At 32.1% G+C, this 23,082-nt stretch overlaps 1 protein-coding gene across 3 annotated transcripts in view; it reads right to left on the reverse strand.

Annotated features, from left to right (window-relative positions):
• Nucleotides 1–23,082, reverse strand: part of LOC140050540 (gamma-aminobutyric acid receptor subunit beta-3-like) — a 30,884-nt gene that overhangs the window by 6,544 nt on the left and 1,258 nt on the right. For all 3 annotated transcript variants that reach the window (XR_011845401.1, XM_072095786.1, XM_072095787.1), the window contains exons 3-5: nucleotides 11,519–11,586; nucleotides 5,475–5,695; nucleotides 530–612 (exon numbers count right to left, since the gene is read on the reverse strand). Coding sequence is in view for 2 of the 3 variants with exons in the window: in XM_072095786.1 (XP_071951887.1) it covers nucleotides 530–612; nucleotides 5,475–5,695; nucleotides 11,519–11,586 (372 nt within the window). In the remaining variant the exon portion in view is untranslated. The remainder of the gene's footprint in view (nucleotides 1–529; nucleotides 613–5,474; nucleotides 5,696–11,518; nucleotides 11,587–23,082) is intronic.

A 23,082-nucleotide genomic window follows, 5' to 3' on the forward strand; every position in this document is an offset into this window, starting at 1 on the left:
TGGGCTTATGTTTAAATCTTGATGACTACCAAAAATCAGGTCAATCACTACATCAAGTCGAGTTTTCAAATCATTTTATAATCCTTCACATATACTTGCTTTTATATTTGTAACATGTGAACAACATTATTTACTTTATGATCTCAAACGTCATTGTCCAGTTAATTTGCTATTCCTTTCATCGTGTTTATATCAATACTTTCGTCCAAGCTTTTAGATAAAGATTAATTTAATTTGAAAATTATAAAATAATAGAATACTTTATGATAGTTATAGTTTTAAAACATTTTATAAAATTAGAAAGCATCGCATTTGTAACGTGATTGCCTAAAGTCATCTCGTTTGAAAAACAACCATAATGTATGTCATGTTGTGATTATGCGAACACTATAATAATAATACTTTTTATTTATCCTCCTAATACATTAAGTATGTCAGTTATTTTCTTAGAATCCATTACTTGACGTAATGGATGAATGGATATGATATTGCATTCAGATTCAATAATCTTAACAATAGGTATACTTACAACTTTCAATTTCTAACGTACAGTTTTGTTCATCCATTGGATAATGTTGTAAGTCCATCATACACGATGCCACTGTTGTAATCCTAAAATAATCATATATATTAATGAATTAAATTACACAAATGTGACGCAACCATGAATCATGTATCGATTGTCTTAACCAGGTGGAACATTCAGAAATCAGCTTATCATATGCATGTGGACTTTTTTGACATTCAATTAATCAATTATAAATTGTTCCATATAGGAAATGTAAAGACCGACCACTACGATAAAAAGCAATTGAACCGTTAGAAACATTCTCACATTAGTCATTAGATAGTAATTCTACATTGAACAGCATGTTAACATTTGGTTACTTAGTTTATTATAGACCATAGGAAAGGTAAAGACCGACCACTACGATAATAAAGCAATTGAACCGTTAGAAACATTCTCACATTAGTCATTAGATAGTAATTCTACATTGAACAGCATGTTAACATTTGGTTACTTAGTTTATTATAGACCATAGGAAAGGTAAAGACCGACCACTACGATAATAAAGCAATTGAACCGTTAGAAACATTCTCACATTAGTCATTAGATAGTAATTCTACATTGAACAGCATGTTAACATTTGGTTACTTAGTTTATTATAGACCATAGGAAAGGTAAAGACCGACCACTACGATAATAAAGCAATTGAACCGTTAGAAACATTCTCACATTAGTCATTAGATATAGTAATTCTACATTGAACAGCATGTTAACATTTGGTTACTTAGTTTATTATAGACCATAGGAAAGGTAAAGACCGACCACTACGATAATAAAGCAATTGAACCGTTAGAAACATTCTAACACTCTCTTTCTCTGGAAACGTTTTCTGTCATTCCGACACGCTTTCCACGATTTGTTTCTATATTTCTCTGTTTTGGGCAGGATGGTTTGTTATTTTGATAATGGAGGTATAAAACTAATTTTATACCTCCATGTTGTAATAAGGTCTATATTTTTTATCTGGTTCATCCAGTTTTCTTTGGTAACCCTGGCGGTTTTTTTACTTTCTTTTCAGTTTCCTTCATTGCTTGTTTAATTGGCGTATCGTCTGGCGTATAGTATAATTATATGGCCATATAGTCCGGTGGCAGGAGGGGGGAATCACCACCCGAAAGGGGACAAATTGCCATCCAACTTTTCTAGACTAGAATTTTCCGTAGATTACGAATATGGAAGGTAATCGATCAGGATAGGAAGCGTTTTCGAGATATAAGGGGTCAAAGTTCAAAATTGACCAATTACAACAATGTATTATGTATATGTATTATAACAAATTTATTATGATGATTATAAGTGTCTATTCAATCACCTTATGAAAAAAAAATCCTTTGTGCTTAAGGGTCAAATGTCAATATTGGCCAATCATAGAACGTACCTATAAAACCAAATAAAAACTAATATTTAATCAAAATTGGATTTTTTCCTGTTAATCAATCATACGCAACGTAAAAGAGCGAATACATCATTTCATCAGTTGAAATAAGGTCAATTTCATCAGTTGACATAAGGTCAAAGGTCAACATTTTAGTACGCGTATTAGTTAACAAATAAATGCAAAGTTGTCCAAACTATGATATTGATGGTTTTACAAGTAATCAAATTATTTGATTAGTAAAGTTATGTTATTTCATTATAATACTGTATTTAATCAAATCAGACTTCGATCAGGATAGGAAGCGAATAGGAAGAGATAAGGGGTCAAAGTTCAAAATTGACCAATTATAACAATGTATTATAACCAATTTATTAAAGTTCAATTTGGTCTTTCAATACATTTGTATGGTTATAGGTATTGTATGGTGTTATTCAGTCGCCTTATAAAACAAATACTTCGCAATTAAAGGTCAAATGTCAATATTGACCAATCACACAATTTGCATTTAAAACCAAATAAAAACTAACATTTAATACAAAATGTTATGTTTTATCATTCTGTTGAGACATCTATCAATCATACACAATCAAAAGAGCACATCTATCATTACACAAGTTGACATGCGTCAAAGGTCAACATTTGAACAAATGATATACTAAATAATTAAAGTTATTCAAACTATGAGATCGATGTTCATAAATTTAATCACGTTATTTGATCAGTGAAGTTATGGTATTTTTATGTTTTTTCTAGTGCGCATTATTTTAAATGTATTAATATAATACTGTAAAATAAATAATAAAATTAATATTATGACGATTAAAATGTTATGATGTTAAAATGTTGCGCTATGACCAATGATTTGCCACTATACAGTTGCATTTATAAGGGCTACAATATTCGTTTTTGGAAAATAAACTATTCATCAGAACCAGAGAATACATATTCGTGCAGGATAGGGAAGGCAGATCCAGGTGGCCAAACTCAATCCACAACTCACTACACAGACAGACCCCTATTTTTATATAGTTTGGCCCATACAGGAAAGAGTTTCCTGTATACAAGGATTCTAAAATAACCCATATGGATTTGCCCGAATGAACCCTCTAAGGACCCTTTTGGGATCTCTATGTGGTGTGCTTCTACATAAGGCCCTGTATTAGAAATTAGTATGGGGTAAATAGTTCATAGATGAACTATGGAATAAAACTAAATGTGCACCCTCAATCTTTAAATAACATTATTTATGGATTTGCCCAAATGGACCCAAGGCAGATTCTTCAGGGACCTTTCGGGGTTCTCTATGTGGGGCTACAAGAGACCCTATATTGGAAATAATGTATGTGGGGTGAAAATGTGGGTTCATAGAGATATAATAAATATCCCTGTGCACCCTCGATCATCCATAAGGAACATTTTATGGATTTGCCCAAATTAACCCAAGGGCCGGTCGTTCTCCATGGATGGACATTAAGCTCCATAATGGAAATATAAGGGTTGACACTGTGAGTTCATATAGACAGGCGCGGCCCATGAATTAAGGTGCCTGTGCACTCTCGATCCTTAAGAAAAATTTATGGATTTGCTCAAATTAACCCAAGGGCCGGTCTTCCATGGACATTAAGTCCCATAATGGAAATATAATGGGTGACACTGTGGGTTTATATAGACAGGCAGAACCATGGAATAAAGCTGCCTGTGCACTCTCGATCCTTAAGGAACACTTATGGATTTGCCCAAATTAACCCAAGGGCCGGTCCTTCATGGATGGACATTAAGCCCCATAATGGAAATATAATGGGTGACACTGTGGGTTTATAAAGACAGGCACATGGAATAAAGCTGCCTGTGCACTCTCGATCCTTAAGGAACACTTATGGATTTGCCCAAATTAACCCCCAAAGGCCGGTCCTCCATGGATGGACATTAAGCTCCATAATGGACATATAACGGGTGACACTGTGGGTTCATAATAGACAGGCGGGGCCTATGGAATAAAGCTGCCTTGCACTCTCGATCCTTAAGGAACACTTATGGATTTGCCCAAATTAACCCAAGGGCCGGTCATCCATGGACATTAAGCCTCATAATGGAAATATAGGTGGTGACAATGTGGGTTTATATAGACAGGCACATGGAATAAAGCTGCCTGTGCACTCTCGATCCTTAAGGAACCGATTTGGATTTTGCCTAAAATGAAACAACAGCAGGTCATCTATTTAGACCCTTCTGTGGTTCTCTACTGTATGTTCAGTTCTACATTTGGCTCCTGTATCGGATCAATGCATTTGGCTACATAAGTTACTGTGTTACAAATATATCGGGTAACTATAACTGTAGGTTCCAATATTAAGCCATGGGAAAAGCCTGTCTGTGCACCCTCAATCTTTTTAAAAGGAACCCATATGGATTTGCCAAAATGAACCAACGGTAACTTCTGAATTCTCTATGAGCCGTAAATTTTGTTTATTGGAGATACATGGATACCTGATTGAAATTGCTCAAAAGAAAGACATTGTACTGTATAGTAATAGTATTATTCCCCTTCCACACCTCTTTGTATTAAATCCGCCCTGATAGGCTCTTATGTACAGGATTTCAAGGCAATAATCACACTTGTATTTTTCAAACAGTATAATCTATTAGATTGAATAAAAATATCTATTATAAACAATTTGCCGTTAGAAATCTCTATGCCATGTCGTTATTTAGATGAGAAAAACAGGTCAAAGGTTAAAATTACAGAAAAATAGGTGTTTCAGTCACTTTTGAAAAAAATGTTGCATTATGGCAAGTATAAACATATATATTGTGAACAATTTGACACCAAAATTGGCTCCTTACGACAAATATTTATTAATTTATGTTTTTATAACCTTATTCAATTATGTCAAAGGTTAATAACCACACTTCCGGTAATTTTCAAGCAATATCAACTGTTATACTGAATATAAATGTATATCTTGGGAACAATTTGCTCCTATTTTTAATTCTCTCCGACCTGCCGTTACTTAGATATAGCAAAAAGAGGTCAAAGGTCAAAATTGCTAACAATGGGGTTTCCGGTCAATTTTTCAAAGAAAGTTCTGTTAGAGCTAATATAAACATATACATTGTGAACAATTTGACACCAAAATTATCTCACTACGTCCAGAATTTCCAGAGATATAGCATGTTTTTATATTGGTCAATTTTGAACTTTGACCCCTTATATCTCGAAAACGCTTCCTATCCTGATCGATTACCTTCCATATTCGTAATCTACGGAAAATTCTGGTCTAGAAAAGTTGGATGGCAATTTGTCCCCTTTCTGGTGGTGATATCCCCCCTCCTGCCACCGGACTAATACCATTTTAATCTTCTTCGATTAATTCTTTTACTCTATTCTTCTTGTCTAATTGTGTGTCATTAGATATATTAATTCTACATTGATCAGCTTTTGGCTACTCGGTTATACCAATACAAGATACAACCTCAAATTTGACACAAACACAAAACATGCAAGTATAATAATACCTATAGTAATACCTTAACCCATATAAAATTGTTCCATCGTAATGTAGCCGAATGAGGCGGTTTTTAACCGTTATATCATGCACGAAAGACCTTTTGTCATTTACAAAGTATGTATCTGGAACCCATATATTATCTGCTTGTCTTCCATCCAGGGATATGTTGCCGAGCTCTTTTGTGTATTGTAGTCGTTTGTCTTGCCAGTACTGTCGGAAGTACATTGTGATTGTATATTCCTGTAAAAACAAAATATAACAAAATATAATTATGGTATTACTATGCAGTAGTAGTTTTATTAATTTTATTTAACCTTGTTTTATAGTATTAAAGGTGACCCAGAATAAAGCACAGCAAAATTACAGAAAAATACAGACAAAATTATACTATAGTATAATAACAATGTTAAAACAATAAAGATTTCAGGGTATGAACATGTTATTTATTGTAGGGAAACAAAATAAATATGGTATTTAAGTTATTATTTATGTATTTTAGGTACCGTACTGCCTCTGGACGATCTGGAGCTCGTGGGTTCTAGTTATCAAGTTAGTGAGTGGGAATTACGCCAGAGTATAGGGCAAAACAGCAATTACTATCGCTCCATTTATATTAATGAATACGTACCTCTATTTACATTTATTCAGTTAAGTATGTTTTTCATTATCCAAAATTATCTGTTATGTTAATTTTCCTTGTTGTGAATAATAATGAATATGGTATTATTTCATGGTTATATACAAGGTAGTCGGCAATATAACTACAATTAAAAAAATTAATGTATGTACGGTATTCAAGGATCAATATTTTTAATTTGATATGTCTTGAACTGACAACATCGGGTAGCCTTACAGATTCTAAGGTTATAGTTTCATGTAACGCGACGCAAGTATAATTACGAAGATTCTCTCTGATTTGTTATTAATAACGTTATACTGTACATAATGCAGAAACGATGAAACTATCGTTCTTACCTCTAGTCACGTGCCTATGGGCGGCATAGATAACACAGCTTAATATCACAGCGAAATACATTGGAAACAATATCTAATTCATATTGGTATGCAAATTCCGTTGATAGTACATCTTATCGGGTAATTATATGTAACCAATTATTCACCAAATCGATTATATTCAATTAAGTGCAGGATACTATAATCACTCCTAATGGTAATTTACTTGAATTGGTATCTACAATGAAAACCGCACCCTTACATCTCAATATTATTTAAATATTGGGCCACCCATCTTATGTAAACACGTGCTTTATGTAGTTCTATCAAAAATATCGATCTTTCACCCGATTCTTACGGTCATATCATCAGCAGATTCTTAAACAACGATTGCGATTATGTCATTTTTATGCTAAATATAAATGATTTAAAGGTGTATTATCCCCTAAAATCAAGAAAAATGAAGATTATTAAAATCAAACTTTGAATAGGCCATTTTGTAGTTTTAACAAAAGTAATTACTTCCGTAGAAAAAAGATATTTTCTTATAAAATGACAAAATAAATGGTCTAAATTCAACCAAAAACCTATTGGCTGGCAGCCAATTTTTCAGGTAAATAATTTTTTTTTCAATCCCATTTTTGGTCAAAGTGGATAACTATTATGTGACATTAAAATGGTATATTCAACAACAAATATGTAGGCTAAAAAATTATTTTTCAGGGGGACAATACATATTTAAAACAAAAGTTTCTACTTATATTTAAAAATTAAAAAAAACCAAATATAAAACGTCATGTGGCTCCAACATAAGGAATGGACATGAACTAATTATTAAAAAAAATAATTGGCAGAAGCCCTTTCGCAACACACAAATATTTGAGCCGATTTACAAGATGTTGCGGTAAAGACAAGATATTACCCGGGGCATGTTTGTACGAGAGCTGTAACTACAATTTAACCGATGCAATATTAAGCCTGTATTGGGTTTCAAATCAATCGAAATGTTCTTCTAACGAAATACCGCTGGCGATAGTTGAGATGATCATACTTAGGTATATATTGCTCGAACAATTTTGGTTGATAAAATGTTGAATAGTTACTATCCTTATACGAACATGTCGATGTATTTTTCTATTCAATATAGCATGTTATACGTATAGTTATAATGATGATTAATGATAATTATGATAGGTATTATTACCGTCATGGTTATCATCTAAATAATTTAACACTACCACCTATGTCTTAATAGTGTAGGCTGGTATGTCGTTTATATGAATGTCGTGTATATTTTTTGTTAAAAGCAAACTTTGACTTTATTTCATATCTTGATAATATAAGGAATGAAAAAAAATATGTTGCCATTTTTTCAAAAGACATTTAAAGGACCAAATTCAAGATGGCCACCAACATTCAAATAACCCTATTAAAAATCAGAATATCACCAATAATACATATTATGAATGTGGAAAAAGTCCGTTTTGATGGTATTACTGTAGCCATTATACAATCCTAACTGTGTAAAGTGATAATCTGTCGGCCATCTTGGATTTCAAAATGGCCACCACTAAAAATTAAATTCTTTAAATAATTTTTTTAAAATATGTGTGCATAAATTGTTGTTTGTACACAATGTTCTAAAATTGTCACTTCTCACAGGATTATAAATTGTAAATATAAATCTAAAGTTGTCAATGTCCTCTCTCTATATAACAGATATATAATACCCCACTATGACTATTAAATTAAGTAATCGTTCAAAGTTGGAGTTGCAAAAGTATGGAACAAATTAACAATTTATATCAAATATTTAACAACAATTACGTCTAACTAGAGGGTTAGACCTCTAGTTCGTTCGCTCCCCTCTAGGAAGTGTAAACGAAGGTTCTCGGAAGGATAATGACTCGGGTAAAAAGGTTTTAGAAGGACGTTCTCCTTGTACATTTTCTGTCGGTTACCATTATTGAAAATGCTTGACATTCGAAAAACTAAACCTACTCTGTTTCACAGTGTCTTAGATGATTGATAACATTTTAAAGTATAGTGTTTATTGTTGTATAGGGCGGAGGTGGAGGCAGAGTTCATTTGAGGGAGATGCTTATTCGAGGGATTTTTTAGTTTTAATAATATCGTAACATTCATAATCAAATAAAATCCTCTAATAGATATGAAAAGTGGTAAAAAATTATAACAAATGCTTGGTAAATTATAGTTAACAGTGTAATGAATTCTATTATAAATAGTATATACAATATTGTAGGTATAATTAATGTGGATGGGCATTTATTAGATAGTTGGGTAGGTGAAGGGGAGGGGGGGGGGGGTGTAGGCGATTATTATTCAAAGTGATGTTTTATTGGGGAGGTGTTTATTCAAATAAATAACATCATAATACATTATTTAATTTAAACATCTTTTGAAACTAACTTCCGCGACAGTGTAGGCCGTTTCGGCCCAAGAAGGAAGATGTTTTAGACGGCTTGCAATATGGGCCCTAATGGGACACAGATAGCCTACAGTTATTCCTGCCAGCTTACTCAATAAAACTCGGCTATCGGGATTTTATTTTTTAACTACTGTACCTTCACACGCGCGGTCCGATCCGAAAATAAAAAAAAAAATAAAATAGCTACTAACGACCAACTTAACTGAAACCAGGTAGTTGCAAGGTGAACCTGTGAACTCATCGTGAACCCGGAAATTACTTTGACCGCGTACAATTGAAATTGAGTTGAAAATCTACCGATGAATCAGAAATTTTGTTTTAAAACTCTTTATAATTATATTCCTAAGATAGAAATATGGAACAATATCGTAATAGTGAAAACTGTTTTACATTTCGCGGTACACCTGAGATAGTTCAGGTAGGTATCCAAGGCAGAAATTTGTTCCAAAGTTTTTCCATTGTGCTCGCCTATGTCAGAATTAACCATAATTTATATATAGATTCTAAATTACAGATCTCATTTCTTTTCATGAAACTGAAACTTGACAGGAGACAGGACCACAATATAAAACAAGTGCATTTATACCTTATTGTGAAATCCTGTATAAATATGTTAAATAATAAATGCGTTATTGCTATGTAATTCAATGTCTGAACCTTCAGGGCCAGTATGGTTGGTAAGTTTTCAACCGGTCAACTTTTGGCAGAAGCTTGAAGGAAATACAGATACAGCTCTGCCTATAAATAACCTTGTAAATGAATGAATTCCTACTTCTCATCTTCTACAATCTCAACCAATTTCATTAGATATGTACCCCCTACAGCATTATACACTGGTTTGATGAGTGCACATGGTTGTGGTATAAAAACTCATGTACTAAGGAAAGACAAGAATGCCTGGTGATGACTCTTGCCCGAGATGAGTGGATTGTGAAAATAGTGTTGAGGCAAGTGCTTTTGTTGAAACTGAACTTGTATTACATATACAACCAGTGACACAAATATCTTAAATGGACAAAAGCACACTAATTCTGCTTTCTCTCTACAACTTGCTTCTACAAATGCAGACGGAAAAAGAGATTCTAAGTCAAGTATCATTTTGTTTGAAAGAGGCTGATCATAAAGATATTAATTTGAATACATACAGAGAGTCGACGAAATCTAAATGATGTGGTTAAACTATATCCCTATATATGTATATGAGAGGACATATATGTGTGGGACTTGCTGGATTTACATCAATTGATCCAGGGTCTTTGAGCGTGGTATCATTGGAATAACACAAATTAATGATTTCATCAGAGCTGGTAAATCTAGTTAACATTTAAAGAGAGATGATATCCCGATTAATGAAGAATGCTGCAATTCGCACAAAGGTGTTTGTTGGCCATGGCATGATGAAATTGGACAGAAAATGTTTGAGGCATTGGTAAAAGTCTTGTAGAAGGCAAACTGTCTATATGGGATCCTAAGAAAAAGACGAATATTGGCAAAAAATATATATGACGGTGAATACAGGTGACAAACTTATCAAAGTAAAAGAAGACTCCTATAGAGATTATTTGCCGGTGAAATGAGGTATTTCAGTTATTTTGCCAATTTGTTTCTGAACAAGGTTGTTAGGAACGCAGATCAGTCTGTGGAAGTTTGATGGATACAGTAGTAGAGAACGAAGGAAGGTCAACTTACTGTATCGCATTCAAGATTAGAAATATTTCATTGAAGGACTTTGGCAGAGTTAGTTGTCATTTAACTGAAAAAGTTTATGAGATGTTTTAATATGAAGAAGTGTACTGTCAGTACAGTAGACCTCCTGATGGTCAACATTTTGTGTTGATCACCATGTTGTTGTCATAAGCATATCATTTTGTATATTTCAATCTAATTTTATTTAACTTATACAAGTTTTAATAAGAAATTTAACCCATTTTTAAAAAATGGCGGCCATTTTAAAATTCAAATTGGCCGCCATTTTGTGTTAATCACAAATTTTGTTGTCATAGGCCTATCATTTTATGTGATTTCAATCAACGTCATAGCTTGCACATGTTTTAATAAGAAATTTAATCCATTTTTAAAAAATGGCGGCCATTTTGAAATTCAAAATGTCAGAATACTAATGAATATAGGTTTATAATAATTCTTATATAGCAGAGAACCCATATGAACTTAAAATATTATTCATAATGGGTGTTACTTTGTCCAATATGGTACATTTATTGGATATTTTACGTATTGGCGGCCATCTTGGATTTGACACCCTTAAGCTTTTTTAAAAAAATGGCAACATATTTTTTTCATTACTTTACATCCTAAAGACACTAAATCAGCTGGAATTTTGCTTTTAACAAAAAAATGACACGAAATTACATAGTGGCCTACACTATAAGCCTATATTGTTGGTTGAGAATTACTATAACTTCACTTTGTACTCAAACACATTTGTAGGCCTATTATAAAAAAACAGCAGTTCACTCATTTTGAATAAAGAGTATTAAACGATAAATTAATTAAACTAATCATGTCTCGCTTGTAATTGATAATTATTATAAAGGCGTGATATGACTAAATGACTCTGACTGAAGTGTCTCGTTACGGTACGTCGAAGAAAATAATTAACACAAATTGGATTGCATGTGTATAAGAATAAAATGTATTACCATATTGACTTCAGAGAAGCTATTGATACTGGCTATTTCCATATCGACGCCAACCATAACCGCAGGACCTGTAAATAGATAATAATCTATTATTTCATTAGAAAATCTTCAGAAAATTATGAATCTTCTTCCGCTGAATTTCTAATAGTGGATTTAATAAATTTGTCTACTTATCTACATAAACAACGAAAATCAGCATGTGAGTATCGGCATTGCCTGATAAAGATAAAAAATCCCTTTTTCAAATCATCAATCCTGCACTGATCTTTATTCAATAATATCAGAGAAACACAATTTAGGATTTAGCTAAAATAGTATAATTATTTATGTCAATATTAATATTAAAGTTAAGCTAATTTTTTTTCAAACTTTGGCTGGTTCCTTGAGATGTTTAAATATGTTATTACTGTCTTCTAGTGAATTTAAATTAATTACAATCGATCATAATTGTCAGCAACATTATGTAATAAATGGTTCAACTTGGAACCATTTTATATATACGTCTTTTAGTTAATTGCTTTCCAAGATCCAATGTAAAAATACAATATATAATTATTTTAGTTGAGATTATAGGCCTATGCGTTTATGTGGTTTTCATGTCTTGATTTTATCTTGCCCGAGTCATGATTTTATTTTAGGTGGGTTAAATTATGATTTTTATAAGATAACCGATCAGTTAATTGTATTTGAATAATAATAATAATACTGTTTGAGATGTTTATCAATATATTTTGATATTATTTATATATTTATATATATAAACAAATCAGGCACAGAACATTAATTCTAAACCGCCCGGTGATATACTGAAATTTAATTAATTAATTTGAAACGATAAAGATGATGAAATCTGTGAGTTATATATATATATATATATATATATATATATATATATATATATATATATATATATATATATATATATGACTAGTTTAATTATTTCTATATTGTAAATATTCAAGATTAAATTCGATATTATTTTAAAACCCTATATGTGAGACCTTACTCCTTTAATAAGCGCAATAATGTGTCCTTTCCTGACCCGTTGGTGAAGAATTTAAAATAGCTATTTGTACTCATTATAACACAGAGTGTATTGCCCTCTACATGCCGAAAACTTCAGCTGTTGCTAGTGGAAAGTGGGGGGGCCTGGTAACGTCATATTGAAATGAATTTACTTGCTGAGATTACTAAACAGATGTATAAATTAATGAAGGTGCAAAATAAACACAGTAGTAACAGACTATTAGACTACCGTCACAGAGAGCTGTTTGAAATCGTCTAACTATCGCACTTTGGTGCACGTCTTTTCTGAACTCGTGTAAGTCGACATTGACAATGAAAGACCTACAAAAGCTTCCATTCAGCTTTAGAATTGATTGAACTTGTTTCTTTAGTAATCTATCCTTGTATTTGCACAGTACCGTGCATGTCAACATAAATGTCAGTATTGGTGATTTAGTTATGGCAAATAATGCAAGCAGTGGTAAATAATATTTTTAAAATCCCGTAAAGATACTTTATGAGTTCAATGTAAACTGAAAACATGTTTTCCGTTGGCAATACTATTGTTGAGATACTATACACGATATAATTATATAAATTCAAACACAAATCGATCGTAGCTTGAAAGTATGATAATGTTATTAACTCCGTTAAGTAGTCTAATTTGTAAAATAGTTAATTATAGTAGTCAGTAATTACGGTACCCTTTGCTATCTTAGGTAGATTCTTGATCAGTTGATTTCAGCTATTATTACTGAAATACCATTGTATTAATAGATACTGTTAGTTACGATACGATATTATTTATGTCATTTTAACAACAAGGTACAAATGAAATTTGGTTGGTTTACATTTTGATTTACGTGCAATGTACAAAGAAAACAAAAAGCGTTTAACCAATGAATCTAAAGAGATCTGATGAACTTATACGTGTATAGAATTATAAACCAATGATTGTCGGCAACGTTTAGTGTTTTTATTCATAGTGATAAGTCTACTTACCAGTTTGGCTAAGCTTAAAGATGTATTGTCCCTTGAAACACAAAAAAATAAAGGTCAAAATATTTAAAATTTAAAGTGGCCATGTCAAAGAAATATTAAAGTTATTCACTTTAAGTCGAAAATTTGAGCCAAAAACAACAAGTTTACGTAATTAACAGGTAAATTAGTTTGATTACATTTCATCTGGAAAATCGTCACGAGCGAAAGTAAACAAAGATTTCAAACCATGAGTACGCATTATGCATATGCTAAATTAGGATTGTTTACAACTCGTCACGGTTAAGAAGGTATTTTCACACAGATCACGAGGAAGTTTTATGATTATGCATACAGAGTAGCCAAACAAGCGCGTTTCATTATGGGATAGGCCTATGTTTTGATTGAAAACTTTGACTGGAAGTCAAAGTTATTTTTTTAACAAAAAAACGTCTGTATTTCAGTTAAATTTTTTTTTTTTCAAAACATTTTTGGTGATATTTAATAACTATTATGATACTTCAAAATTACCCACCTTTTTTCGAAATCTTTTATATTTTATTTTTTTGGAATTAGTCAAAGGGACAATACATCTTTAAAGAATTATTTAGATAATGTTATCCAAAGAATTACATATTATAAGCCCGAGAGCCACAAAATACAGTTTATTATAAGCATATTCACTGTATCATTGCGTAGTGCTTTGAAAATGTGGAAAATATGCCTACTGAGTTGAGTTGCTACGAGATGGCTACCATTTTATAAAAAATGTAGAATCGTGGAAAACAAGCACAAATTTACCCCAGGGATGACATTCAATTATAAAGAAAATGGAGTAAATATATGTTCCCCTTTCTTAATTGTATTATATTACGTCAATATGTTCATCGACCTCTCTGTTAGCAATTATTGTAAATTATACTTATACACTTTCAAAGCTGGGGGTGCATGTTTGCTTCTCTACTCTTTTTAATCCAGATAATTGGTCAACCTGTCTTTAATATACACAATTAACTATTTATATAAGACATCTATAAAACAATACCAGCATGATAATAGTGTAGGTGTCATAAATACACATCCTTGTAACTTAAAGGCAGATCAATATTTAGGAAAAAATTCGAATAAGAACAAAATCAAATTCCATTTTTAGTATTCTTATATGAAATAAAAGCAAGATTTTATAGCTTACAATATATGCTGTAATATAATACCAGGGTTACCTAACCCTAACCCTAACCCTTACAATATATGCTGTAATATAATACCAAACTAATATAGTTTATAGCTTACAATATATGCTGTAATATAATACCAAACTAATATAGTTTTTAAAATGTTAAATTTAACAGATATGCGTAATGAAACTTACAGCAGTAATCAATACAACGAAGCATGAGTGATAAATGTCCCAATATATTATGTATTCTAAACCGTAATATTGAAAAGCAATATTTCTATCATGAACTTAATTAATTTATGAACACTGCATTTCATTGAAATACAAAATTGAATAATAAATCTTGGTTTTATCAACCAGGAATTATTTAAACATTGTTTTTTTATTATCGGTTATAATTCATTGCTTCGATAATTCAATGTCAACGTCTAGAGTTCATTCTTTGCGTGTATGCATTTTTTAAAAGGAGTCTTGTAGTTCATGCATTTAAGCACCCTTCTTTTATTACGTCACGCTTCTATCCACTTTTCACGCAGAATATCACTCATGTATGATATTTACAAAAAAACATCGTGGTGTGATTCGACATGGTCAACTGGTGTGTGTGTGAATTTTTTTCTTAGTATCGAAATAAACAATATACTAGTAAACACAATGTGTAATCTTAAAACAATATACTAGTAAACTCAATGTGTAATCTTAAAACAATATACTAGTAAACACAATGTGTAATCTTAAAACAATATACTAGTAAACACAATGTGTAATCTTAGAACAATATACTAGTAAACACAATGTGTAATCTTAAAACACTATACTAGTAAACACAATGTGTAATCTTAACAGAACAACACTAATTCGATGTGAACATGCAATACATCAATTTAAACATTATAAACATAGTACACATTGAATAACAGCGTTGCCCTAACAACCAACAAACACCCATTTAATACTCAATATTAATAGAAAACGTGATGTATCCGTGAAAAGAATTGTTAATATTTCGCTTCAATATACGTTTCAACAAAACCGTGAGTTTGTTATTACAACAGCGTCTTTTGAAAAAAGGTAGCTATTTATTATGTAAGCATAAACGACGGTCTTGAATGTTATTATATCATAATATTTTATGCGTTCGTAGTCATTAAAACACTGAATTGCACTTGTCTATTGTGCAGTACATCTTGTTTTTGTAATTAATTAACTAATTTTGCTAAATTTTTGCTGAATATAAAGTAACATCAATAACCTCATTTATTAGTGTTCATTGTGTTGCGTATACAGGTAAATGGCAATAATGGGCTTATTGTAACTAACGTACGTCGTTATCGTTTTTCATCAATAGTTTTTAGAAACCGCGATCCTGGATATCAATCTTAAGTTCCATAGTTGGAATTTTTGGCTCAGAAGATTATATTTTGGGTAAATTTTAACCAATATGAGAAGAAAAAAATACTAAAATGTTTTGTATTTAATTAATACAACCCATAACAGTTTAAACACCATCAGCAACAACAAGGTGCAGCCGTACTTTTTGCACGCGTACGTCCTACCACATGGCGAGTTTTAACATGTTTCTAAATACGCCATAGTGCCGGCCCATTATTATGTATTGATTCAAACCTGGTGCTATCAGTTATCTTGAATCTAACTCGTGCGACAAATGCGATGAGAAACATGATATTACAATAATTAAATTATTATACTGTTCAATGTTTAGAAGACTATCTAAATATGCCGCATACCATCGCCTAACAAATTTGAATGACAATGTTAAATGCAAGTGTTGTTTGTTAATGCGATTGAAACAATTCGAATTTAATATTCCTAGGTTTATTATAAAAAAGTGGATAAATATTACATATGCACAGTATGTCGGACGTGTTTCTCAAGTCAATAAATATCAACCTTAAACAAATTAGAATGTACACATATATATACAGTGCAGTAACGTCAATTTTTCTGAATGTTTTTTTTATTCTAAAAGTGTAATACAAATTCAAATTTAAATAAAACAGCCAAGATTCATTGTAGTATCAGTATTATCATCCATCATAATCCATTTCATACTGGTTTTATTATTTAACAAATCCTCATTCATCATGTTTCAATGTACAAGGGCAGTGTAACAAAATACGTTAACAGGCGGCATGGTGTCACCTTATTGGATCAATATACTATCATAAATATAGGAACGAGTAAATTATATAATAAGATAACAGGAACAACTGAAAGTTATCTTTAATTATTGATGTCCATTGGGCTTATAATAATTAATTTACATTGTTTGCAAACAATGTAAAGAAAGAGAATACTATTCTCTCATATTTTTACACTATAGTGCATAAATTTAAAAGGTCTTCTATGCATGGTCTGTTTTGTTTTTCAACTTCTGTTTTTGATGAAATGTATATATTTCATAGGCCTAATGTAAGTCTATAATGTTCAATTCAATCAAATTCAATTTATTTTCACAATACACAAAAACATACAGGAAAATACATACAATAAAGTAATGTGGGGGAGGGTCATATAAAGTCAGAAAGACTTTAAGTTTGACCCACTCAACATGTAAAAGAGACGTGGAACAAAATAATTTAAACATTAGGAACTTTTTGATTTACACGTCCACTTTCGACTAATACCCTATGACATCATTTTATGACGACTATCACGCTAACTGTCAAATGTCAGAACGTTTAAGTGGCATTTTCCGTTCGCCTCTCATTGAGTACGTAAGACACTGCAAAAAGTTTACCACAATCATGGCGGAGAATTATCTCGCGATTATTTTCTGGAATATAAGTAAACTGCGAATTATCAATTTTTGTTAGTATAAGATAGCAAAAACGTCAATGTTCAAATACTATTAATAGGCCACTTTTAAAATACTATAAAAATACTATCTCCAAACTTCGTGCACGTAATAGTGAAACAATAATAGGCTCCTCACTCACACACTCATTGACATTCAATAGGAAATACTTGAATAGTGAAACAATATTAGGCTCCTCATTCACTCACTCATTGATATTCAATAGGAAATACTTGAATAGTGACCCTTGAATATTATCTATTTGAGTTTTAGTCACGCTATAGCGTTATAACAAACGCCAGTCTATGTTTTAGTAGAGCACAGAATCTATTTGAGTTATAGACATGCTATAGCGTTATATCAAACGCTAGTCTATGTTTCAGTAGAGCACCAGATCTATTTGAGTTTTAGACATGCTATAGCATTATAACAAACGCCAGTCTATGTTTCAGTAGAGCACCAGATCTATTTGAGTTTTAGTCATGCTATAGCGTTTTAACAAACGCCAGTCTATGTTTCAGTAAAGCACCAGATCTATTTGAGTTGTAGTCATGCTATAGCGTTATAACAAACGCTAGTCTATGTTTCAGTAAAGCACCAGATCTATTTGAGTTATAGTCATGCTATAGCGTTATAACAAACGCCAGTCTATGTTTCAGTAAAGCACCAGATCTATTTGAGTTATAGTCATGCTATAGCGTTATAAACAAACGCCAGTCTATGTTTCAGTAAAGCACCAGATCTATTTGAGTTGTAGTCATGCTATAGCGTTATAACAAACGCTAGTCTATGTTTCAGTAAAGCACCAGATCTATTTGAGTTGTAGTCATGCTATAGCGTTATAACAAACGCTAGTCTATGTTTCAGTAAAGCACCAGATCTATTTGAGTTGTAGTCATGCTATAGCGTTATAACAAACGCCAGTCTATGTTTTAGTAGAGCACCAGATCTATTTGAGTTATAGTCATGCTATAGCGTTATAACAAACGCCAGTCTATGTTTCAGTAAAGCACCAGATCTATTTGAGTTATAGTCATGTTATAGCGTTATAACAAACGCCAGTCTATGTTTCAGTAAAGCACCAGATCTATTTGAGTTATAGTCATGCTATAGCGTTATAACACACGCTAGTCTATGTTTCAGTAAAGCACCAGATCTATTTGAGTTATAGTCATGCTATAGCGTTATAAACAAACGCCAGTCTATATTTCAGTAAAGCACCAGATCTATTTGAGTTGTAGTCATGCTATAGCGTTATAACAAACGCCAGTCTATGTTTCAGTAGAGCACCAGATCTATTTGAGTTGTAGTCATGCTATAGCGTTATAACAAACGCCAGTCTATGTTTCAGTAGAGCACCAGATCTATTTGAGTTGTAGTCATGCTATAGCGTTATAACACACGCCAGTCTATGTTTTAGTAAAGCACAGAATCTATTTGAGTTATGCGTAAGGGTTAGCGTTATCATAAACAAAATGAGCAAACGCTATATACGCTACAGTCTGTTTTTGCAGTAAATCACCAGAGCCTTTAAAATGCATACCGAATTTTATTGGCAAGAGAATTACTACCATTGTATACGGTTGCTATAGATACCTTTGTGCTTTAAAAATATAAGTAAACGATACAAATTATTGTGTAATTTATATTGTAAATATTGGTATAATAATAATACAAATGCATTATAAACTAATAATCTTGATTAGTTTATAGAATGCTCGAAGCATTTATTCTACAAGTGCACTGTCATTGTTATCTTTATCTTCGACCTAAAACCATAAACTTGGCCATTAGAAATAGAAAAGAAAAACTTCTCCAAAAGCAGAATCCCCATATCTTAATTAATACAAACTGGTTCACACAACACACGAACACACACACACACAACTGTATTCACTCTATATAAACTTAAATTAAACATTTAACAAAAAATAAAATAAATGTTAGCTTTGAATTGAATCAATCGAGTTGAATTTATAACCAACTGTATTTTCTCTGTTTTAACATGATGTTATATAAAATGACATTTTATTCAGAAAAAAGTTAAAAAATTAATTTTAGCCAATTACATGACTAATAATCACTTTGCAAGTTATTGACTTGGTAATTAGAGTGATTATTTTCTTTAAAAGTAATGTTCTACAATATTTGATAGTGGTGGAACTTTTAGCACATGTCGGTGATGAATAATTAATAACTGTACTATTGTTGTGTAATTAATGGATGATTGATTAGTGAAAGTAATTAATTATACACAATAACCATATAGAACGCCGGTGTATTGTAAAGGCCAATTTAGTTAGACAGACGAGCGGTAACGGTAAGCGGAAAACTTCGTAGCTTGACCACGTAAGAATCTGACCTATCCTTAGCGGAAACCACCAGTCCGCTCCGATTTGTGTGTAAATGGTAATTCGTGTCCGAAATAGAGCGTTAGCTGTCAAGAAGATTTCTGTCATAAGTATTTTTGTACCTCAATATATGCAATAGTTACAATGTCTTGGCATGACAATTGATATAATGTTGAAGGGGAACGTGAGGATATATATATATATATATATATATATATATATATGCACTTTCGCGTTTCATGGTTAGGGTTAGGGTTAGCCGGGCCGCGATTTTTTTTTTCGTACATAAGTTGGGGACCCCCTCATGAAACGTCACAAAATAAACATGAATAATTCATCAGTTAAATTTTCTTGTTCCGTGTGCACCCAAGCGTATAGCAACAAGAAGTGATTACACAAGTGCGGTAAAGCCTGATTTCCATTAAAATCGCTACAGCGTTTCCATTAAAATCGCTACACGCGCAGATGTCGCCGACACAATCGGGAAGGCTCGCCGATTCATCGCAGTCAAATCGGCAAAGTTCAACCATGTTCAACTTTGCCGATTTTGTCGGCGATGAATCGTATACGCGTACTAGATCCCCGATAAACTCTAGCGTTTCCATAGAATCGCTACGCTCTGTCATGTAGCGATTTTAACCAGGCTTAAGATTCTAGGCCTATCTCCGCTGTTGTTGCGGCGTGCGATTTCATAGAAGAATAGCGGCGTTTTGTGTGGATTGTCGAAAATCAGCCTTTAGTTTATGGTGTTTTTAATATAATTTATTACTAAAGAATTACGTGTTAAAATTATAGTTTCTATTAATACTATAGGCCTAATTATTAGTCTCTAAACCCATGTCTAGTAGCTGTGTGGGTGTGTGTGTGTGTGACGTGTGTGTGTTAGGTATGACACAATCCGAGTAATAAGTCAGCAAAATTAAACATTAAACATTACACAAAAATACATTTTTTATTCTCGTGGGTCTAATCTTCCCATCTCATGTGTTCATATACGCGCATTTTTAAAGTTCCTTTGAGTACATGCATATTGTTGATAATAAAATAGCAGAATTAAAAAAATACAGTACACAAATTATACACATTCTTTATTCTTGTGGGTCTAAGTTTTCTTTGGGCTATGTCCAATGAATTACTACTTAGTTTAATGTCTTGCCTAGCTGTCGATTAGCCTCGACTCGACACATTTTGTGTGAAGAATAGTGCGCGAAGGCAATCACGTGAATTGACTTAGAATCCTAGGCCTACTGTAGAAAGAATCGTATCGCAGTTGTTTGTGTAATCACTTCTTGTTGCTATACACTTGGGTGCACACGGAACAACAAATTTAACTGATGAATTATTCATGTGTATTTTTGTGACGTTTCATGAGGGGTCCCCAACTTATGTACGAAAAAAAAAATCGCAGCCGGGCCGGCCGATAATATCATAAATTGACCATATTACTTTTCTTCACATCTACAACACTTTCAATATTAATGTTCAAATTAATTGCAGGTTAGATATTACCAGGGGCCAAAATACTGTGTCTCTTTCTCAACCTTTTTCGGTTTGCTTTTAATATGTCTAGTTCGTCTATCTATGGCCTATAGAGAACATTACGTAACATGATGTGTATGCCTCATAATGTACTCAGTATTATGCATGACTTTGTATTGCTGTTTAACTTTGTTAAGTGAAAATTAAGTAGCATTCAGATGAATATAAGTGGGTTTTCAGAGTAGATTTAATTACTTATAGATGAACGGCCACGTGTAAAGGTTTACTATACTGATGTGTTGAAATAGTGTTTTATTGCCAAATAGTATTTCATCGCCATAAAGTACTTAGCCAAAATCTTTATAGACCAACAATGTACCTGTATGTGACCTAATTGTAATTTTATAATGCATGGAATTGTGCAAGGAATTAAAACTGTTTGTTTATTTATTTTACAATTTGTTGTTTAATTTGTTTCATTCGGACTTTGTGTTTTACTTGTGTCATTACCACAAGTAGGGCTCGATCTGTACAGAATCTGTCGGCAATTGGAAGGTGCTGTATCTTTTACCGATACTCGATTCAAGTAAGTTCCCACCGGGTAACACTCTTGTGCAATTGATCTCTTCACAAACAAGACAGAAATTACAACACAGTTATACGACACAATACGTATTATTAAGATAAATCTGAATAAATAAATAAATAGGTTATGATATCATAACTTTATTTTATTTCAAAATCATTACATTAGTTTAGAATGCAGAATCAGAGTTTTTAGGCTAATTAATAATCCTTTTAGACTATTTAAGTGATTTATACTATTTAAGTGATTTATATGAAATGGTTGTTAGTTACTGTATATCTATCCTCCTCAAGAGGATCACATTTTGGCGTTCATTATATTTATTATGATCGTTCTAACAACATGCTAGGAATTACAATGTTGACTTGCTCTTCAATATCAGCACAATTATCGTCTTTATTAGGCTAAGATTAGCTGTTAGAAACAATTAATTAGTGCCTGGTGGTAAACGATGTGCTGTATTACAGACAGTGTCCATTAATAACAGAGACACAACGTAATGCTCATTATTAAATATATTAGTACTTGACAACAACGGGTTAATTATTGGTATCCTGATAAGTTACAATTAGTATTTATTCATCAATTTCTTAAACTTAGTGTTATATTCACCGTGTTTTTGTTCGAATATCACATGCATTCACATTATTTTTTTTTACAATTCGTATTCATTATTCAGGTTACATAAATAACATAGGCTATTAATGGGCGTATCATAATAACACACCAAAGTATTATTGATTGGTTAATCTGTACAACTTAGTTTAAATAAAATTATTTTCTGTGCGATGGGACTAGAAAACTTACCAATACTATTTTGAACGTAGAATGAGAGCCGATGACATCCGATTAATTAAGTAGGGCCTATGTAGGCCCTATAGAGAATCGTTGAATCATTCAACTAATATATTTTGACTATTGTTGGACGGGAAAGTGTTTGAGGAGGCACTGGTTTATAATAAATTACTGTCCGCTAAACTGGCCTACCATGAGTGGGGTAACTTTATTACGGTAATTAAAATCATGACTTATTACGTCTTATGATTAAACTCATTAGATTATTGTGTGTCTTCTACATTTATTAGGACGTGTATGACGTATAGTTGGCGATAAAATTAGTTAGTTTGTAACATTTTATCTATTAAATAATCGGAAAGAGAACGAATT

The sequence above is a fragment of the Antedon mediterranea genome, chromosome 5 (assembly GCF_964355755.1).
Source record: "Antedon mediterranea chromosome 5, ecAntMedi1.1, whole genome shotgun sequence".
Taxonomy (NCBI): Eukaryota; Metazoa; Echinodermata; class Crinoidea; order Comatulida; family Antedonidae; genus Antedon; species Antedon mediterranea.